The sequence below is a fragment of the Balaenoptera borealis genome (genome assembly GCF_965194805.1).
Source record: "Balaenoptera borealis genome assembly, chromosome: 3".
NCBI lineage: Eukaryota > Metazoa > Chordata > Mammalia > Artiodactyla > Balaenopteridae > Balaenoptera > Balaenoptera borealis.
In genome coordinates this window covers 168,110,828-168,134,176 of record NC_138866.1, presented here as the reverse complement: position 1 = coordinate 168,134,176, position 23,349 = coordinate 168,110,828, and the positions used below count along the sequence as shown (strand labels likewise).

The following is a 23,349-nucleotide window of genomic DNA, read 5'->3' as shown; positions in this document are numbered from 1 at the left end:
TAAATAATAAATTTTAAAAAAAGAATAAAGCCAAGATTATAGCTAACCTTCACTGCCCCTTTTCTCCCTCCAAGCCCCTCTCCACCCAATTCCTGCCTCCAAGGACTTTAACTTTCTAAATGCTTAGATCCTAAAACAATAAACAAGTCTGTCTCTAGGATGGAAATAAATAAAATTTGGGGAAGAAATCAAAAGTCAGTTTTCACTTTCCAAAACGAACTGTACTGTAAACAAATGTATATATTTTTTCTCCTTCATTAGCTCTTCCTCAAATTGCTTGTAATTTCATGGAAAACTGCCCAGGTGATTTTTTTTTCCTTCAAAAGTCAATAGTTTCCTTCTCTAAAAATAATTATACTTAAGAGGATAAAAATAAAAACAATAGTGTTGGCATTCATGCAATGAGAAGTTAAATGCCCTTAATATGTATACTAACATTATATGAAAGATAGTTAGCAGATTTTTTTTTTTAATAAATTTATTTATTTATTTATTTTTGGCTGCGTTGGGTCTTCGTTGCTGAGTGCGGGCTTTCTCTAGCTGCGGGATGTGGGATCTTCCCGGACCAGGGCTCGAACCCCTGTCCCCTGCATTGGCAGGTGGATTCTTAACCACTGCGCCACCAGGGAAGTCCCAGTTCTCAGATTTTTAAACGTTGTTCACTTTTAATTACTTTTTGGTGAATCAGTTACTGATTCTGTCTTCGAAGTTTTAAGCTTACTATGGAGGTTACACTGTACTTTTTTTTTTAATGAAAAATTTGCAGTGTATTTACTTAAATGGAAAGGAATTCTAACGTGACTGCTACTTACTTCAGAATACAGAGTGGTTGTACAGGAAGATCAATCGACAAGTAAGAGCAGTACTGGTCGCCATAGAAATACAGTGAGACTAACAGGACCTTCTTTTACTCCCCGCTCGGTACCTGCCTATCTTTTTAGCCACTTAATCGCCCAGTACCTCATCTTCACCTCTCAAGTGGATGTAATCCACCTACTTGTTCCAAATTTAACAGAGACTTTTAAAGTCCTTTTAATGTCAGAAGAAACAAACTCAAAAACGAGAAATACTGACAAATTGATTTCTAATATTAGCATATTCATTCAAAAAAAGATAGACATATATTGAGCCAAAACCTAGGAGAAAGTTGTCAGGGCAGTTAAGTGAGTAAAAGGAGAAATTCTGGTAAATTAAACTCCTCCTGAACAGCTACAGCTGATAAGGCCACCTCTAGACTTCAAAATTAAAAAGACAGGTAAGTCAGACAGAGAAAGAGAAATATTGTATGATATCGCTTATATGTATATGCAGGATCTAAAAAGAAATGATACAAATGAACGTATTTAAAAAACAGAAACGGACTCACAGACTTAGAGAATGAACTTATGGTTACAGGGGGGAAGGGTGGAGGGAAGGGAAAGTTAGGGAGTTTGGAATTGACATGTACACGCTGCTATATTTAAAAAGGATAACCAACAAGGACCTACTGTATAGCACAGGGGACTCTCCTCACTGTTAAGTGGCAGGCTGGATGGGAGGGGAGTCTGGGGGAGAATGGATACACATATATGTATGGCTGAGTTGCTTTGGCTGAAACTATCACAACATTGTTAATTGGATATACTCCAATATAAAATAAAAAGTTAAAAAACAAAACAAAAACAAAAACAAATAAGATACAGGGATATAATATACAGCACAGGAATATAACCAATCTTTTGTAATAACTTTAAATGGAGTATAATCTACAAAAATATCAAATCACTATGCTGTACACCTCAAACTAATATAACATTGTAAATCAACTATGTTTCAATTAAAAAATATATATGTAAATTAGAAGAAAAAGTAAAAAGACAAAGCAGGTGAAGAACATTTCACGCAACAGTTATTTACTGTAAATCTACCATGTAGCAGTCAGTGTGCCGAGTACCGAGGAGACAAAGGATGACGGGGAAGGTACCTGCCTTCTTGGAGCTTTACCTGCCTTCCTGGAGCTTGCCATCTAGTGGAAAAGCACCACTTAGTAAATACCCACCACACACCAGGCTGTGTAAATGCTTCGTATCCACTAGCTGATCCATTATCACAACAACCCTGTTTTCCAGGTGAGATAACTAAGGCTTTGAAAGGTCATAAACTGCCCAAAGAAATAAGCCAGTGAGTAGTACAAGTAGGATTTGAACTCACTTTTGTCTAAATCCTAAGTGTATGCTCTTAACTATCAAATGAAAATGACCGACCCCATTTATACCAAATGACTCTTCCTATATTTAAAAGTTTACATAAATCAAACCCAGGTGATCTTCAATCTTACCTGTTATCTTGCAGCCATAGACTTCAAATCTCATAGATATGCCAGTTTCCCAAGTCACAGGTTTGATTCGGACAAATCGAGTTATCAGGGGTTTGGGGAAAACTCCAATCACAACATCTGTGGGGTTGGTGTTTCCCTGAAAGATCTAGATGGAAAAAGGAAGGGCCCTTTAATAGCAGACATTTTGGATTGTCTGAAAACAAATCCAGAAATATGTTTTCTCCAGTGCTTGTCAAATTATTTACAATTTCCTCACTGTTTACCGTGGTTGATGTAGTGTTAATAATTTGTCATGTTATTTTTCCACATAATGGCAATCAGAAAGAATTGCGTCTAATATAGAATGTTGTCCTAATCATCTATTCAATTTTCTGAGAGGATAGAGCCTCCAAAGGTACTATTATAAGGATAGCATTTGTTATAGAATACTATGCTATTATCTAAAAAAGTGGGAAAATTATTAACATTATCAGAAGGACTTACAGAATACTGTAGACAATTCTTGGGAACTCTCACTATTGTACTTTCCCAGGAACCCCCCCAAAGGAGTGCTTTTTGAGTTCAATGTAGGGTCTGGCTTTTTGAAAATTCTAGGTTATATTCAGCACTAGGTCAAGGAGCTTCCTCCCTTTTAACTTCATTTCTTGATGGAAGGTCTTATCCCTGACGTTAATGAAAGACTTTAAAATTTCCAGTTATTGGTAAAATTATGTGTTAGTGGTCAAAATCAAAACTGAGTTATAAATGATATGTAACAGAGAATCAGTTTTCCCAGGGCTTCTGTTTCTAGTTTTAAAAATGAGTCATTTTATTCTAAGAAAGATGAGGCATGTAACTGCAGATGTAATGAGTGCCAGTCACGAACCGGTTTCCCACAAGTGTCTGTTGGAGACACTCAGCCTGGGCATGGCGCCAGGGCAGTGTCCTCCAGTGAGATCTCTGAGGAACGGGGACTGTCTGCCACATGGAACCGTCCGGCACTCGACCAGTCTCAGGTGGGACTGAAAGCCTCCACTCCCCTGGATTTTACTCCAGCTCTGGGTGGGGACAGCCGTGTAAAAGCACCATGTCTCAGTCACAGGCCTTGTATAGCTAGAGCATCCCTGGGCCATCAGAGGTGCAGAGACTCCCACCCACCTTCCCAGATGAGTCCTAGGAGGAGGACCACCGTTCCCCTGGGAGAAGGGGCTTAGGAGAGTCAGCCTGGAGTTCTTACTCCATTTAGCCCATGAGGCCTGCTCCATGGGAGGTGGTCAAATGCTTTAATAAGTCGGCTGTTAGCCGGATCCCTCTCCTGAGACGATTTAATATCGGAATTTATCCCAGCCTGTGACGGCCTTTAGATTTCTGTCTTACTTCAGCAAATCTCTCTCAGAAACAATCTGTGTGGAAGCATTTTTGTGTGACGATGAATAATGGGGACTTGCGTGAAGGAGCAGAGCTTCCCAAACCAGTGTTTCAAGGGCCAGCAGATCCACCTCAGGGAGGGACCACAGTCTGGTTCACCCTGAAGGCATTTTATGTTTGCTGAAAACCAGGTAAGGACACACATGCCACCAACAGAAAGAGGGCTGCTGGAATGTTGGTGGTCGAAGGCCGCTGTTGCTGAGGTACATAGGCCAACTCTCTCTGAGGAAAGCAGGGCAGGGGGTGGTGCCTGAAAGGCCCCAAAGTAGTGAAAGGCAGGTGGGCAACGAGAGCTGGACTCTGGGTGGATGTGGGGATTTCATTCGGGTTCAGTGAAAGGGTGCAGACACATGCCAGGTCTTTGCTGACCCTTTATTCTTTCTGCCTCCTACTCTGGAAGGCCCTCTGTGTGCCAAGGTGACCCAGATCATGGACCGGGAGTGAGCTGTGTGCACATCAGATGCCCCTACTGCCCTCGTGTGCTTCCCACACCCACATCCGGGCCACGCGGACAACCGCGGACCATGGCTGAGAAGCGTGTCTTGGAGAGACAGCGCTCATTGATTAAAGAGACGGCCTGAAAGCTGGGGTCAGCCCTCCCCACTCTCTCCAGGTTCTTCTGTATGTTGGTGTGTCCTTGGCATTAGTGTTTTTTCGTTTGTTTGAAACTAAAGCATGGCTTCAAAAAAACGACTCCAAAACAAGAATAAGTCATGACACTCAGGGTCAGAATTTACTCACTAGATCTCCACCAATGATGACTATGAGGGTTTTTCTTCCCCAGATGGAGGATCTGTTTCACATCCTCTAGGGCTAGACAGCGGCCTTGAGCTGGTCTGTTCACAGAGCAGCTGCATCCCTATGTCTTCGGCCTTCCTGCCTGCCCTAAGGGACAGTGAGGGCTTTGCAGCTAATCAGAGGGTATTTATAGGCCTCTCACTTCACACCCAGGAGGCTTTTCTCAGTTTCAGACCCAGAAGGAGAAAATCAAGGCCAGGGATGCCCCAAATGGAGACAAGGACATGTTAATTGGTCTCTTCCCAAACCCAGGATTCCAGGTTACCTGGATCTTTGCTACTATCCTCACCAATTCTGTGCATTTCACTCGGCCTCCAGGGCAAGCTTTTAATTTTGGGGAAACAGCAAGCACGAGTTCTCCAAAATCTTTTGATTAGTAAATCAGAGCAAGCATAACTTCAAATAAACAGCAGGCTGAGAAAAACATCTCAGTTCCAAATAATTCAGAGCAGAGTGCCCGGGGGGCAGGGCATGGTGTGGCCTCCTCGACAAAAAAGTAGTGAGGAGGTGGCGTGTGGTTCATGGGATCTGAGGAAACACCTTTAGTTCTGTTCATTCGCACAGAAGCAGCCAAACACACTTGTAAATTAGTTTGTGAGCCACAGAGGGTAGATGAAAAGGAGTCTTCTAAAACCAGCCCATTACAGAGAGGAAGAAAGGATCAGTCTAGGAAAGAGAATGAGGAAACACAGGCACAAAGACAAAACAAAACAACTGCAGAGGTTCTAAGAGGACGGTGTTTATCCTGCATAGTCCGTGTCCCCGTGGGAGGTTTAAAGTGATTCTTGAGTTTGACTTAATTTGGCCGGTATTGACTTTTCTTGGAAACATCCATATAATTTCCTTTTGGCTTCTGGATCTGGGAACATGAGACCCCTTGGTCAGATTTAAACCTCTAATTGTACTTTTCATTTTAAATCAATTCGAAAATAAACCAGGCCAGACAGCAAGCTCCCAAACAAACAAGTGAAAATTGATCATCCACTTCAAAGACCGGATTGCTGGAGGAGGTGGAAGGGAAACTTACAACAGGTTTATTTCCTTCTTTTATGGTGATCCAGTCTTCCCCGTTGGAGCTAATGTCTATTCTGTAAGTCTTGACGTAGTATTTCTTCTTGGTTTCCTTTGAAATAGCTCCCTGTGTCCCGACAGCAGTGACAAAGCGCAGAAGGCCCAGGTCTACCTACAAGACAATACCAGCCTTGTCAGTTGCCCATCCTTGTACCTCCGGAATGTGGAGCATCTTTTCCTGTGGGTACCATGGTGTAGTTTTCATCTACCTGGGATCAACAAACCCTAATTCCATCGGCATCAACAACCCCAAGAAAGCCTCCAATATGATAAGACAGCAGCTGCTTTAGGTTAGCAATGGCCAAAAAAGAGACCTTTCTCATCGTTGCCACCAAGATTGCTTGATCCTTGGTACAAAAGAGAAAACTGGGTTCAATATCATGTTACTGTATTTTCTAAGAGATTCACAATACTTTCTAAACAGCACGTTAATAGATGTCATTTTACAAATAGAAAATCAAGACAAACAAGATAAGCTCACATACTGGATACGGAGAGGCCTGGACTAGAACTTGGGTCTAACATGATCCCACTTCCCATCACTCTGCAGCATCCTACCTCCTTCCAAACAGAATGTGGATCAGAGCGATCCTGACTCTGAAAGCACTTGTGTGTACTGCGGGTTGAGAAATGGGCCATAGATTTATAATCTGGAATGGAGTCGAGAGAAGGAGGGCAAAGTTAGGATTTCTGATCCATCTAAATTTCTTCCTTTTCTGTATCTCTCCTTGTAGTTCAGCTTGAGAGGCAGGAGGATTCCCAGGCATCAATCTGGGAAGGAACGATGCCTCTGTGGGACAACAGCTAGGACTTAACAAGCTTCCACTGGTGAGTTTCCAGGGGAGATGTTCCTCAGCACAGTGGCCTTACCTTCATCCCTCACTGGACTTTCTCACACCCCTGACGGCTGGGCCACCTGGAGGGCACCACAGTAGTGATGACCAGAGGGTGACCAAAGCCCGAGGTCCCTGATTGCATCCCAGAGGTCTGCAGTGGCTTGAGTTGTTCCCATGGCCCTGTGATGTGAATGGGAAGGGCAGAGATCAGGCCCTCAAGGTTCCAGTACCGGCTCTGCCTTGAGCTTGCTCTATAGGGCCTCAGACAAGTCACTTCATCTTTAGGCTTCTAGTTCTTCATTTGTAAAATGAACGAGTTGCACCAGATAACCCGGAAGACCCCTTCCCTCTCTGACTTCCTAGGACTCCATGCTTTCAGAAAAGTAAAACAGGTATTTTTTCTTTAACTTTCCTTATTTCCATTGTTAATAACCAAGAATCATCTTAAAACAAAAATCATTACCAGTTTCTCTATATTAGAAATATTTTCCTTTTATGAATACATTTGATTATTCCTATAAAATTGGTTTCTTCTACTATGCCTTCTATTTATTGGATTTCTGTATAATACAGAGATTTTAAAGAAATGAAGCACAAATATTTGGCAAATATTTTGTAAAGGACACAAAAAGAAATTGCACGTTACAACTGGTTAACAGTAACAAGATATTTCAACTGTATATTATATTCACTAGTAAGAGGCTGTTTTCCCTGAAAACGGCGACAAAAGCCAAAAAACAAAACCCCCCAAAACCCCTAAGCACACCACCGCCCCCCCCAACCACACCACCGCCCCCCCCAACCACAACTTCTGAATCCTGCTTTCCAGTTGCTACACGACAACCCAATTTTCTGAAAACTATATTTCAATTAACCCTCTAGTGCCCATGGGTCATGAACAGCTAAAGAATTTCCATTTTATGTACAGCCTGCCTTGTGAAGAACGGCTATTGTCTTCCACAAATTGCTTTTTCCTGAAGGCCCTTGGGGTAGTTAAATCAACAGGTTGCCAGTTCCTTCGAAACTGAACCAAGACTTACATCCAGGAAAAACAGCAATGTCCCTGCCACAGAGAAGCCGACTTGAACTTAACACAATTCAACAATAGGAGATTTCATCTAGAAAGGAAGGGGATACCATTCAATGTAAAACAATCTTTATTTCATTTTCCTGATTTTTAAGATATAAAGTCCAGGCTCTAAATGCTTTCACCAGATTTAAAAGAAAAAGGAGCAAGCCTTTAATAGCAATAAATATTTTAAGATAATAACAGTGGATGTTCTAAATCTTAATTTAACAACTAAGTATTTATCCAACATATTTTATCAAGTGCCTATACTTGTTAACTGGAATTTGCATTTTTTCCAGAAGTGAATACTAGTACTTCGTATGAATTTGTGTACAAATTTCAAAAAACGGAGGCAGTCCACGTTTACCAGATTTAGCCAACAAAAATGCAAGATATTCAGTTAAATATGAATTTCAGATAAACAACAAATGTTTTTAGTATAAATATGTCCCATGCAATATTTGGGACATACTAACAACAGGTTCATTGCTTACTTGAAATTCAAATTTAACTGGGTGTTCTTTTCTGGATGTTATCTGGCAAGCCCAAACCTAACTCTATTCTGGACAAATAACCAGATGATTTCAGGTTGCTGCAAAAACTCTCTGATTTCCTAATGCTGCAACTTGAAAGTTAATGGGTACTCTAGACATGGCTGCACGGAACTTTTTCAACTGTTTTCAGATGCTCTCAGACACTTAGTGCTTTGCCGACTGTCCACTGAGTCATGCCCTCATGCCTAATACCGGATCCACTTTCAACCTGAAGGGCCCTTAAAACCTTGACATCCAAGGGAGCGTGAAGTAGAGCTGTGCAAATAAACTCTTCCTGTCAAACCTGCAAATGGCTCTTCAGTTTGGAAATGCTTAAATTCCCATGAGTGTCTATGCAGCTTAGGTTGATTGGAAATAACTCTAGAACTTCATTCCCTGGCTGTCCTTTTCCTATTTTTAAAATTTTGTTCTCAGGGTAAGATTTAGTTATTAGGTAAGAAAGAAGTTAACTGGTGGTCAACTAGAAGAATCCTAGACACTAGAAACAACTGACTTGAAAGGAAGGAGCCATTGACTGAAATTACCGGGTGCCCAACACATGAAACGACCAAAGTCCCAGACTGAAAGTCCCCAAAGCATACGTATGAATGACTCATAAAGAAGAAAAAGATATTTTCTTTTCTCAACAGCAATGAAATGCATTCACAACCTCCCCTTGTACTTGCATAAGGTTTCCTGTTGTGCTTTAAAACTCTGCAGATTCTCTTGCTCACTGTGCTGGGATACTTGAAATTTCATTTCATTTTTCTTCCTAACATTATTACCACTGTTTAGAAAGGATGAATGACAACCTCACCAAATGATTAGGACTGGGACTTGAATGATTGCAATTAAAACTGAATGGTACCCAGAACTCTACCAAGACACAGACCAGCACTGTGGAGACGCTCACTGGCAATACCACGCAGGTTCTTTCAAGTCCTTTCTCCCTGGTGACCTTTGTGGAATGCCCTAACAGAGACCCTCAGCGCCTGAGAGAGTTTGGGAGGAGATAGACAACTCTCAGCCTCAGAAGCACAACTGCTCACACCACAGGTATCTGTCAGGAGACCCAGAGGGACTTAACACCTGGGTGTTTATACCTTTCTCAGGGCTGAAGCCATCTCTGCTAATCATGACACTGGCCTCGATCTACCTGCTGTTTTAGTCTCACCTGCTGCATCTACCTCCCTCCAACCGTATCTTCCAGCCACATAAAGTATTTATTCTTCCTAACACAAGATATGCCTTTTCTGTCTTTGTGCCTTCACATGTAAAGTTTTGTCAACTTAAAAGAACATTTTCCTCTTTTTTTTGACTGCAAATGACTATTTCCTCTTTTTGGTCTGATGGGCAGAATAAGGCACTTCTAACTCCAAGATGTTTAGTGCAAAGCTCAGGTCTCCATCTGTCAATTCATCATATTGTCTTTTTCCTCTACTTCCATCCAGACTTTTATGATTTCTTTTAAGGAATATCTGCTTTTCTATATAGAAAAGTGATAGATGTCTATTGAAAATTCATAAGATGCAGAAGAGATTAAAGGAGAAATTAAAATCTTCATAAGACCACCAATAGGAAATAACGGCTGATAATAGCCTTCCAGAGTTTTATTTCCTTACGCAAAATATATGTAACCATCTTGTGTATATTTTGTTATTGTAAAAATGAGGTCATATTACCTCTATGTTTGATAACCTGCTTTTCGTTTAGTTGTATGGATGTATTTTCACGCCAAAAGTATTTTTCTACATCAATTTCCATGGCTGAATGGTATTCTATGGCCTGACTGTAGCGTCATCTATTTAATCAGTCGGCCGCCTGTGAACACTTCTACTCACCTTGATTGACATTCATCCAGTGGACACTTAGTACTGGGTTTCCACTAAGTTCTGTATTAAGTGGTGAGGATACAAAGAGCAGCAATGGGAGACACAAACACAAGATTACAGGATGGGGCAATGCACGGAGGAAGGAGAGGTAGGGGGATTGGACACATCTCACAGCTGACTTTGATGTCTAAGACACCTACTGAAAGATGCACAGTAGGAGCTCACAAGTGGATAAAATGGGAAAGGATGTTCTAGGGAGAAGGAGGAACAGGAAGGGCAGAGGCAACGGGGAGGAAATGAATGAATGAAATAACATCACTAGACAACCTACCATGTTTCCCTCACCGCTATAGACACTATTTGTCAAGAAATGGATTGATCTCTAAAGAGTGCTGTGTTCTGCTCATTCGGAAGCAAAATAATCAGTTGTCATGAACACCATTCAAAATCTGGCCATCCTTTTGGTGGGTTAGCTTTTTGAATTCTGATAAGCTCTCACCAACCTCACATCCAGTAGACAAGATTGGAGACCCAAGACAGGCAGCTGGAGAGACAAAGACACAATCCCGAGCAGTTCTACATAATGGCAGCCCTCTGTGTTTTGGAGGGTTCATCATCCTAAACAATATTTCCCTTCTTCTCTTAAAAATTCAGACACACAATAACCGTAATTAAGTAACCTGCTTTCCCTAAATCCAATCAGCTCTGCTCCCGTCAGTATTTTCTTATTTTGAAAGAATGTCATTCATTATTTCACAGCTGCTTTATTTTTAATTGGAAGATGGGTGTGATTTCACATCTGAGTTTGATGTACTTTCTGTTTAACATTAAGGGTGATGGTGAGGGGGTGGGAGGATGGGAGGGGGAAGCACAGAGCTGAACGTCAATTGCATTCACTGAAACTGTGGAACGTTTCACTCCATGTGTGTGACAAACATAAACATCTGGTACTTATCTGATGGTCTGTAGGCAATTTGACGGAAGTTTACCAAACTCCTTTTGAGTTCGAGTGGCCACTCTGAGTTAGCTTATCACTGTTAGCAGAAGTGACCCCATACGACATCCTGTTTCCAATATAAATATAAAAGCCTAACACTGCTGGTAGAATGTCTACCTACATCTTATCTTCACTGTGCTCCCCACACAAAGAGAAGACATAGCTAGACATCAGGCACAGAGGAGGAAAGCGGAACTTTCATCCCGGGTGGGGAGAGGCACACCAGTAGAAGAAAACAGCTGTCCTCATCCCCTTCTGGGGGGCAGGGGATGGTGTCCTACAGCTCCTGTGGGGTAAACCGTCCACCTCCAACTCCCTCTTCGTTGTAAGATGTCTACAGGTATTAACCCACATGCACTTTATGACCATGGCATTGTCTTAGTAATGACAGGAAACACAATCCCCAGATAAACAGAAGCCAGGAGAGATACACATTTTACTGGGAATCACTTGAGGACAAAGGGCACATTTAAGCATCGTGCAGTAAATCATGAAGCAAACCTCTGCAAACTGCTGGTTAAATACCAGCATGCAGCCTCCCAGCCATGAAAGAGATATCATCGCTTCCTATAATAATACATAACCAGCTATTGGTAACGTCGTAATGTGGAAAGCCTCATTTCTAAAATGAAAAATCTGTCTTGCTCAATAAAATACTGTCCGTTGAGCGACCATTGGCAAGGGAGTGTTTCCCGGCTTTTAACATTCCCAAGACAGGTCAGTACAAGAGCCTGAAAAAATAAAGGACAAAGAACTGGAGTCTGATTAAAAACAGGAAAAATACTTTCTTGGGGGGGAGGTGGAGTGTGTCGGATTCTTTTTAGAGCATCTCTGATGACTCAAAGAGCTGTTTAATTCATCACTAGACACTACAAGCTAAAGAAAATATTTTTAAGCAATTGTCTCATTTCCTTAGATAACACACGTGCTTTCTGATAATGCCTAAGCATCTGAACATCAGTGCTGTTCCAGGATCTGGGGGCTTAATTCACAGCACCTGATCATCATGTTCCTTGACTTAGGATCTTGGACTTTTTATAGTTGCCAGTAGGAATACAACCATTTTATAGTTGGTGACATAATTATCTCTTTATGTATTTTTCATGATTACTGTATTACATAGAAAAAACACTGATGGCTAAAATTACTATTATATATAGAAAATTCATAAGGCAACCCCTATGTGTCAGGCATTTTATTAAGGGCTAAATTTATATACATTATCTCTTCAACTCTTAACAATCATACAAGGAAGGTTTTGTGGACAAAGCAACTGAGGAACAAAGTGATGTGTGAACCTTGCTCAGAGTCACGTAACTTGTCAGTGATTAAGCCAGGACTTACCCCAGATCAGACTGGTGGCCCATGTACACGCCACTACACCCATGCTCTTCCTCAATTCCTATCTTAAAAAGCACAATTATCAAAAGGTAATTTAGAATTTCTTAGTGAACAAAAATTAAATCTTATAGTTATTCTTTCTGGAAATTACATATTTGTATAATTATCGAGAATATGAAACCATTTATGATTACTTTGACTCCGTTTAACGTTTACATTGACTACTGGAAAGCCAAATTTTGCAAATGACTCATTCATGCTGTTGAAAAACAAGACAGTGGTGACAGATCATTTTTAGCAAAAGATAATGAGAAAACATTTAAAAATTCTGGTAAAGAATACAAATAGCCAAGAGCAAGACAAGTGCAGTGCAGGAAGAACCTCACCAATTTTCTTTTCTCATCTTAATTGCTTGAATTAATTTTTTTTTTTTCCATAAAGGAAAGCATTTTCCTGGGTAGAAGCAAACTACTGGTTGCAACAAAGCCTGTGCTGATAGTAAAACAATCCCAAGTGAATGAACAGATGAATTTTCCTTTCTGAAGACTTGAGTCAACCAGCTAGAATAACACTAGATAAGACTGTGCAGCCCAGATGCAGCACAAAGCCTGGCTTCCCTGATGCCACTGTACTTCGTGCAAAAGAACAACAAGGAAAGCACAAGACAAATGAAGTCCTCAAACAAGGGCTGACCTCTGTCTCCTTTGGCTGATAAAGGAGATTATGCTGTGGGGCTCCACTGCCTTTGGGTGTTGGCATATCCTTTCATTCTCACATTAATTTTTTTGGCATAAACCAGAAGCAACAAATTAAAGAAGAAATATTTAATTCTGATATGTTCTTGGAACTGGAGTGCCATGTGGTTCTCTCTGAAGAGTAAGATCTCTCGTAGTTGTCAGAACGGGCAAGTGGCATCGGCAGGAGGAAAGGAAACGGACTCCGTACTGCGGGTTAACACCAGCATCTCAACTAGAGACATTTCCAGAAGCCAGCTACCCAAATCACCCCCACGTGGAAACCACGAAGATGGAGCGTGAAGAGGAGGACGCGGCTCTGGGAGGAGAGCGCGGCGGGGCCACATCTCCTGAGGGTGTCTGATGCAGCATTTCAAAGACCTTTGAGAGCAGGGCAACAGGACTGTGACACCCACCGGCAAATGCTCAGCTTCACTGATGACATCAATTTAAGACAAATATGGGAGGAGTCTTCACATATTCCATGCAAAATCTGAGGGTTTCTTTTTCCCTTCTGTATTTTCTAGAACAGATATAATTGTGTTCAGAGAAAACAAATATTCCATTTGAATTCCTCTCTTACTCAATAAGCCTGTAAAATCTGGACATCAGGACACAGTGTATTCTGATAACAAAGGAGGAGAAAATGAGATCGTATGGGGGTTCCTATAGACTCTGGGATACAAGTAATCAGCATCAAAGACAATTGGAAACTTCTATGTAGAGTTAAAGAGAAAGGCTGACCAAATGCCTAGGCGTTGGCAAAGATTGTTGTACATTTTTAAGACATACGCCAGCCTGAAAACTCTGTTTTTCCTTAAAATGAAGAAGCTTCATTACTTCAACACCATGTTCACTTGCAGATGGGGACCTCAGAAACTTTAATAGCTCAGTCAGGAGGATGACACTTAGATGGTCCCCTCTTCCAACTTAGATACTTAGGAGTCCTTACTGGGTGGTAAAAGATTCAGGGACTTAATAGTTTTATTAACATTTTTTGAATACTTATTTGTAAGTTACATTAAATTGAAAACCTGAGCCTAATACTTTGATCTGGAAAGAGGATAAGTACTCAGAACACAACAAATGTAATCCCTAGAAACTTGGTTAAGAATTTAACCTACAAGCTCTGTAGTAAAAATCGCATAATGGAAATGTCTCAAGAAAGAAAAATAAATATGCTACAGTTTAAAAAAAATTGTAACCAGCCTCAGATATGCATAAACATGATGTAGATCTAGTCAAATGCCTATAGGACCATTGTACCATGGGCTCTTGCTAGAAGATTCAGTCAGCAAAGATTTAGCAAGCATCCCTGCATGGAGGACACAGGCTGGCTTAGGCTCTCCTGCTATAACTCTTGGTTCCATCCATTAATTGTTTATTGTAATACTCATGAAAACTAGGGAAGCATTCTCCCAGTTAGAAGGCTTAACGGGTAGGAATTGCTTGGGGTCGGTATGCACGAGCAGGTCAAGTGGAATGGATCCAGTTGACCGCATTGATCAACATCCTGTGAGATCAAGCAGACTGTGTGAACGGATCTCTGCTTCTGATGTCTGTCTCTGCTAAAACAAAGGGGGCGCAGTAATGGAAGAATGACTAAAGGGTGGTCTGCATGACAACCATTTTAAAACGTAATAGAAGAATTTAAGACCTCCGCACATAATTTCAGTAGGACTGTATTATGCAGATAAAGCATTTATTATTCTTGCTTTTATGATTAAAAACATTTCGGGCAAACTATAAACCGATGCGTGGAGCCAGGGTGCATGCCCACACGGATGTGTCTTAAAGCCCAATAATGGCGCTTCACGCATTGTAGACGCTTAAACTGAAAGTGTGAAATTAAAGTAAACCAAAGGACGCCAAGGGTCCAGATAAAACCATTTAGTCCATTAAATTCAATAGATATATATGGTATGCCAGGGTCGGGAAGGAAGTAGGCCTATGCAGAAAAAAATGATAATACAAGACTGAAAATAAGAAGTGCCACCATGCCCACAGATGAGGCATTGTGAGGTTCAGAAGACGATTACGTGCACAAGGGGAAAGTTCAGGTCAAGAGGTCATTTGAATCATTCAAACTGGACCTCATAGGATAGGATAAGATTTTGGCTGTGGAAGGGGTCAGGGTTGATGAGTTAAAGGCAGAAGGAACAGGAAAAGAAATCCCAGCCAATTTCCTGCATTTCAAAATATCTGATATGATGAACATTCTCCTTCTGTCTAGTATCTCTTGGCAAAAGTCCTTTAGAGCAGGGAAAAGCGTCCTCCCCACCCCTAGCCCCCAACACACATCCTCCTTTGCAGAGGCCTTCATGGGGTCCACGGGTCCAGGCCAGGAAGTGCTGGGCTGGTGACAGAGAGACCATGCAATCTTATTTGTAATTAAACTTACAGCTCATGACCATGCACTGCACTGCTGAGCTAATTCTGCTAAAATATGTGCTTTCACTGCCTCTGGGAATCCAAGCATTCCTGGGAATAAGACCTAACCCTCAGTCTGCATGAGCCAGATACCTCTCTCCTGAGTCTCATAGCACACTGTCCAGCCCTACCCTCTGTTTATATCTACATTTGAAAGAAAACATCTCAATGAAATGGCATCAAAACTGCGTGTTTTCTTGAAGAGTCCACACTGCTGTAGAAATCACACCGTTTGCTCCTCAAACAATTAAAGAGAGGGCCATGAGTTGAGATCATGAGCTTCCGGTGGTGGGTATTTCCGTGTCTAACATCCCTTGCACTGTGGAGGGAAGCTGGTGGCTGGAGATTCTTCTTTTATCTCACAAGTAAGTGCTAGATACTTGGGTGCAAGAGAAGGAAGGTTACCAGATTCCTGCCCTCTCGTCAGTGAGGGAAAAAGTCGAGTAAACAATAAATCTCACTCAATACAGAGGGAACTGGCTGCATTAAATACCCTCAATGAACTCTAGGACTACAGGGAAAAATATTTGGGTGATGCAGGCAGCACATAGTGGCAAAAAAGCGCAGGCCCCAGGAGCACCTCTGTGGCTTTGATATTAAAGAACGACCTGGAATATGTTAAGCAAGTTAATTAGCCATTCCAAGCCGTGGTCTCCTCTTCTCTCCAACACAAATACCAATGCATAGCCCATTTAGTTATTTTTCCTGGTTTTATGAGAGTCATAATGATGCATTGGTACACACATTAACCATAAGAATGTGACCCTAATATTTTTTCCCTTAGTCATTTGGGTAATTGGAGTGTGTGTGTGTGTGTGTGTGTGGTTTTGCCTGTAGTAGCTAGATTGTTGTAACTTGTTTGAAAGAGGGACAGAGCCTTCTTTAACTTTAAATTCACCTAGCCTGACCTGCAGCGTCTCATCCTTAGCAAACACTCAATACACATTTGCCGAGTTTAAATTCAACGCTGTCAGTTCAGCGTTGCTGGCAAGATCTGAAACTCCCTTTTTCCAGATAAAGCCAGCTACCCATCGTTAAGCCAATGTTAGCATTTGAGCAACAAACTTGTACTCTTAATTGAGGAATATGACTATTCTTACCTTGGTGTTTAAACTGCAAATATTAAAACTACTCAAAATTTCCAGTCCTTTGAAAAGTTCACCACTTACAGGGAAGGTCTGCTGGATGATGAGTTTTGTTGGCCAGGTCCATGCCACGTGAAGGATTCTTTTTTATTTATTTCTCAAAAGACCTCTCACTAACTTATGAAGCGTCCCTCCTCCCAGAAGTTACCCCAAAGGGCAGCAAGGCTTAAATCATTTTTTCGCCATATCTATCATGCTCTCCAACCTCTTCTCAATCTTTTTGTTTTACGGCCAACTTATTTGGGATCATGACGTCCACAGGATATTTATGGATTGGCTGTACCTGGTATCTTAGACTTTTCTCAGACCACTTCTGTATTTTTTAAAAATTAGCGACATCAATATTTCACTGTCTAACTATAGGTCTCCAAGTTTTCACCTAATTAACATATGATCCTCATACGATGTTGGAATTGTAGCTTTGTGTGGCTGGGAAATGAGTGCAGGTTTCAGGCCTTTTGTGATCTTTGTGTTTGTCTCATGGTCTCTGAGAAGCAGCCCAGTAGAAGAAGCAGTGATACTAATTCTGCATTGAGGCCAGGGAACATAACACCTTTCCAAGGTGCAATAACCTCAGTTATGGACACATACATCATTCCATTTATCAGCAGTTTAAAGAGATTTTTAAACCTGAAAGACCAAGAAAATATTAAACAGGTACAGGTAAGGTCTATTTCTGTTTCAAAAGCTGTTGTTCTATGCTCCCCATAAAGTTTTATTATCTGCAGTATTGGGGAGATTTCTAAATGACTCAAGATCAACGCACATCTGTACTCAGACAGCATCTGTCTATTTCAGCACCAACAAAATGGCTTATTTATTATTAGTTTTGCAGTAAGTCACGCCTTTAATTTTTCTCCCTCCTTCTAAAAGCTTGGTTTCAAAAACAAACACAAGGATGAGTTTCTGGAAACTAAAGACTTGCAGATGGGGGCAATGGTCTAAATCAGGCTCTTGGCCTATAAACTTGGACAGCATCCTTTTACACTGACTTTCCATGTATTTCTCAGGGATCTACGTGGGCCTCTCAGGTTAATGAGAGTTTCATGTGTTGATGGGGAATCTGGACTTGCAGGTGTCCAAGAAAACCCCTCTACTTGGCGTTAAAAATCCTGCAAAGAGCTGACGGGATTACTGAGATTAAAGTCGGTCACCCGCCAAAAGTTATAACAAACGCTGCCCCGGAGACAAGGGAGAAGACGAAGAACAGGCGGCCTAGGTACAGTTGGTTGTCAGAAATTGTGTGTAAACAGTGGGTCTCTGAAGGGATGCCAGTCATTCCTGAGAACAGATGAGATGAACTTCACAATTTAATATATTTGGTCAACTGCATTTTCCCTGTTTGGAAGCTTACCATTCAGTCAGGAAGTGTATACTGATTTTTTTTTTTGAAGATGACTTATAAAGGAGGTGGAAAAGCCCTTGAAATAATACATTTTCAAAGACTTACCCTCTAAAAGAATCATCTGTAATTACCATTCATAATGGATGTTCTATAGTTTCGGACTGAGCAGAGGCCAGTCCGTGGCAGGAAAAGAGCTGGAAAGTTGGAAACTGCATGGATGGAGGTGGGTAACCAAGGTGAGGAAGGGGAAACATTTTGTGCTCTGAAGACATACTGTTTTGCCATCCAAATGCAGTCAGGGAACAGAACTGCAAATTCTTTTAATGTTCTGAAAGAAAAAATCTGTCTATAGTAATTTCATGCATTTCAGTCCAGGTCACACAATGGGAAAAATGCATCTGCACGTCTAATTTCAAAGCACAAGAGAACAAGCACAGATGTTCCACGAAACATATCATGCTCTTCCTCCCCTATCCCTGCCCGGAGTCCTTAACATAATGGAAGAAGCTGTGATTCGCATTTATCCACCGGAACCATTCTTAACACGTGGACAGACACGTCTATTTCACCACATCCTTGGAGGTGACACAAGGTGAAATGTTTCCTTGGTGAACATGGCCATGCTGTGGTGTGTGTGGTGTTGGGGGTAGCGGGGTGGGCTTCTTGGAAGAAAAAATAGAGCTAAGGCCCGTATTTGGAAATGTGGAAAAAAGCATTTCTTTACGCTACCTTGCAGGTTTCCAGGACAGTAAGAATCCTATCATTTTGTCACTACACTTTAAGATGCAAAGTCAGGCCTGAGAACACATTACTCTGCGTGGTTTTAATAAAGCTACTGGTATATAAGAAGAAATGGAATAAATAAATTTTAAATGGAATTAAAATCTTTTGATAAAAAGATTTTAATTGAGATGAATTTTATATGAGACACATGAATATTCTAAATCTAGACACTTTAAAAAAAGATAGGTAGATAAACAGATGTTCCCATAAACCCTTCTGGAAAACAGCAAAGTTCTTAGACTAAGGGAACTAAATTATTATATTACAGAAGTTGATAAGAGTTCAGTTTCAGCATATTACAGATTGAACCCCAAATTACCTATTCCTGTCTGCTTTTCCTTTTTGTCCTACTCTCCAGAAGAGACAGGAATGTCCAGATGTGATCATGTAAGATGCCTTCTACATTTGTCTTACTAAATGAGATTCTTTTATTTACGAGTGGTTGATTTAGAGGAAATTTGTTAAACGAACAAATGTATTGACTGATTTTTCTTCACATGGTACATGATTGTTAAATACATGAATTCTTACCATCTTGGTATTAGAGCTTTGTAAATAAAAGTATCCTTACAAACGAATGCAGTATTTGGAAACATAAATTAAAACTACAGAAATAGGATAATATGTGTGCTACAAAATGTTGCTGGTTGACACCAGCAGTGACTAGTCTGGATTTTCAGAATAATGTTTAAAAAACTAGGCCAGGAATATTCTGCAAACTCTGTCTTCATTTTTTAAGACTGGGAACTTAAAAAAAAAAAAGTTCTTTTCTCTTTTCCCCATGAACTCTGTGTGCCTCCTGAAATATCAAAAACAATTTGTTCAGTGTTTCATATTTCATTTAATTTGCTAACTTCTTTTATTATCATGAGTATTTCCCACTGGAAATTTTATCTTTAATTTCCGGATCTTCAAACTTAAGGCTCTGTCAAATTTCTTGCACCTGTAGCCATCAGCCTCTGCATCTACCTGGGTCTCGGTCTTTCTCTTCGGAGATGGGGTCTGTCTTTGTCAGCTTTAGCCCTAAGTAAACACATCGAGTCTTAGACACATGCAGATCACCGTGATGACTTTCTTCTTAAGCTGTATCCCTGGTGCTGCATTTTTTCCCTCCACTTTTCTGCATTAGTATGATGGCCTATAACATGCTCCAAATTGCATGTGGTATTTGTCTTCTTAAGGAAAGAAAAAAGACCGAGTATTGGCCAGACATTAAGGTGTGAACAGCCTGGAATTGTGGGTAAGCCTTTGCCTTTCAGATACTTCCGTCAAAGATTAGAGAGACATGAAAGATGAACTGCCCAGACTTCATCTTATCTCCCCTAGTGAGCTGCACTTCCCCCTGAACTAGCACAAAAGAATCAAGCAAAACAGCCCCACTAGTGAGGTTTCTATGTGGAATCCTCAGATAAGCTTCAGGGTGAAGCCAACCTAAACAATTACTTGATCTAAGGAAAGAAAATCTTTTTAATTAAAAAAAAATTTTTTTTTTTGCTATGTGTTGCCTGATATGATTATCAGTACTATTTAAAACGAATTCGAGCTATGCTTCATATATTTATATTTTCTTTTAAGCAAGCCCATGGTACCAGCTGATAGAGTAAATTTATTTTTAATAGAATCACAGAATCTTAAATGCTTGAAAGGATTTCAGAAGCTGTCAGGTCCAATCACCCATCCCCTGAAGAATTCTATCTATTTCTGTCGCAGGCTTGCTAGAAGAATAAAGAAGCTTATTTATTTTTCTGTTAAATCCAGAAAATGTAGTTAGAAGTTTAAAGCACTGGGATTGTAAGAAAAATAAAACTTTGGTAAAATTAAGACTTCATTCTTCTGAAGGAAGGCAATTAAAGGAAGGCCATGAATGTGTTTTTAACCCGTGGAGGCAAAAAGAGCTGAAAAAAAAATGTACAAGTCACTTGTACAAGTTCATATGTGATTATTCTAATTGCACATTAGTCATAACATGTGCAATTAGTCTCAACTGCTTACTCTGTTCGATAGTTGGAAATATAAAAGCGTAATGCATTTTATTACTATTGGGATTTATAGAGCATTTTAAATTTAATCTACTTTCCTCTCTTTATTTGAACGTAGAATTGAATGAAATGTGAAGGCTGGGGGCTTGCAGTGCAGAAAGGAAATACGTATGTGTGTTTGTGTGTGTCTCTGTTTCAGGTCAGCATCCAAAATTGCTATTTTGATGTGGATCAAAATTGCCATTTGGATGTGGAGCTTTCAAATGGTGCATTAAATGAGAAATATATGAGGGCACAGAATACCCATTCGCATCCTGGCTTTGGAATTTCCAGGGTGGGCCTTTTGCACCTTTGGAGAAGTTTGCTGTCGAGGTGCTCGAAAAGTTTCCAACTGTGGGTTCTGCCACTTCTGAAGAAAACACATTGTTTTGCTCTTGGGCTTTCAAATTCTGATATGAAAGTTATCTAAAGCTTAGGAGTTTGTGTGCTACATTACATGCTGCATAAACGTAGCCATCGCTCTTAGACGTGAACATTAATGCGCTCTGTAAAACGTAGTTATTACCGCCAGGGCAGAAATCAACAAACCCCACCAAAGGCATTTCTTAAAACTGCTATCATAAAGTCTGTGCATGTTATGGATTTCATTAACATTTTACTCCCCAAGGATTCCCAATTGTATAATAACAGAAGTTCTTTAAATTTTAAATACCACAGACAGGAACAGCCTTTCACCTAAAACAGATGTGAAACCATCAACCTTGCCTTCCTATTGGTCCACAGATATGAAACTGGATGGTAATTGATGGCTTCTAATGTGTTGTTGTTTAGGTTACAGAATTGGAAACTTAATAGTATGTTTCCCATGAAAAGATAAGTTAATAAAGCAACAGACAGGTTTTCAAACACAGTTCCTTACTCTTGATTACATTTGAAGTTCAAAAAAAAAAAAAAAAAAGAATTGTTTATTTACATACTGCAGAAAAACTAAAACAGGTAAGTCAAGGTCAGGGACACACAACATCCAGTCGTGGAAGGGCTCATTTCAGTCTTATTTTTCCTAAATCTTGTCAGTGATGACTGGTGATTTTATCCTTGTGTTTCCTTTTCTTAATCCCATTCTTATCAGTGCATTTTGAGATCCAATCGTGCAGTACTCTAAAATAACATCTGTATTTATTTAGCTAAAAACAGTCCACTTTTAAAAGCTAAAAATAGTGACGCTTAAGATAAATAAGCAGGCAGGTTTATGATGCTATTTTCCTGCATAAGGTAAACAGATGCATCTGTATTTTTGGAAAACAAAAGAACTACGATTCTGTTCAAATATCTACAATAAGCGGTTGAAAAGTGACAAAAACCAGCCAAGCAACCAGCTACTTTTTCTTTCAAAATTCTGATCAGTCTGATTATTTTAAAAATGACTTGATTAGGATTTTGCGCATCTTCTATACCAGTGGTTTACAACTGGGGATGATTTTGCCCCCAAACAGGACATTTGGCAACTCCTAGAGACGTTGTTTTTGGTTGTCATGATTGAGGGTGTGTGTGTGTGTGTGTGTGTGTGTGTGTGTGTGTGTGTGTGTGTATGTATGTTACTGGCTTCTAGTAGCTGGAGGTCAAGAATGCTGCTAAACATCCTACAACACACAAGACAGCCCCACAACAAAGAATTATCCAATCTAAAATGTCAGGAGTGTCCAGACGCAGAACCCCTGCTCCAGACAAAGTCCAATCTTTTGTTTAAATTAAAGCTTCTGCAGTGACTGTTCAATTTACTAGACATCATTTACCAATCAGCAGCTAAGCAGGATATACTGGGATTTAAACGTGCCTGCTTGGTCTTCAGACACAATCTTCAGAGAGGATCCAAACTCATGTCCTCACACTGTTACAACTGAGTGGAAGCAAAGAAGTGGTGGCCAGGATACTGAGATTCCAGCCCAGGTCTGTCAGTAACTTGCCCTGTGGTCTTGCAAATAACTTAATCCCTCTGAACACATGAACAGTAAGGAATTTAGACAAAAGGATGTTTGTACCTATGTTTAATCTTACTCTTAAAGTCAAGACATTCTGGAAAGAAATATAAAAACCTCTCCTCTAGAATTTAACTATGAATGTTGGTTCCAAATAGACACTGCCATAAAACAATAAGAAACCAAAACAGCAAGCAAAAAGAAATGTTCATGCTCTACAAACTAACTTATTTTAAGTGTAATTCTACCCAAACAGTTGTCGTTCTTTCAACACTCTCTTCCCAGTGATGCTTCATCATAAAAATCAAAGAGGCTTCTTTAAATGTCATACATTTTCTTTAAAGTGTGTTGACATGAAATACTAACTAGTAAAATCCTTAGACTGATTTTTAAAATTGAATTAAGTGGTCAACTTGACCAAAATGGTTAAAATCATCTTGCTATGTTCTATCTGACAAAACAACAGCTAAAAATGTCTAAATAATTATGTCACATGTGCATTCTGTTTCCCCCAATCATATCTTCCTTCAAAAACAACAAAAAGCTCTGAATTTCATCTGTCCCTATAAACACATATTTCCTTCAAATGACTTCCTATAATGTGAAACACCAAGGTACCAGAGAAAGAATTAGGAAAAGTTCCTCAGGAGACAGTAACTTTTGGAATATGGGCTTCCTGGGTGGAAACCTAGTTAGAGATAACAGGCCTGTGATACATGAAGGGTCAGAGGTAAAGCATTTATTTTGTGCATGAAG

General features: G+C 40.2%; 1 protein-coding gene across 7 annotated transcripts in view; it reads right to left on the bottom strand.

Annotated features, from left to right (window-relative positions):
- NRP1 (neuropilin 1) overlaps positions 1-23,349 on the bottom strand; it is a 137,645-nt gene that overhangs the window by 37,502 nt on the left and 76,794 nt on the right. For all 7 annotated transcript variants that reach the window (XM_082385339.1, XM_082385340.1, XM_082385341.1 and 4 more), the window contains 2 exons: positions 5,550-5,705; positions 2,318-2,462 (listed from right to left, as the gene is read on the bottom strand). In XM_082385339.1, the coding sequence (XP_082241465.1) occupies positions 2,318-2,462; positions 5,550-5,705 (301 nt within the window). The remainder of the gene's footprint in view (positions 1-2,317; positions 2,463-5,549; positions 5,706-23,349) is intronic.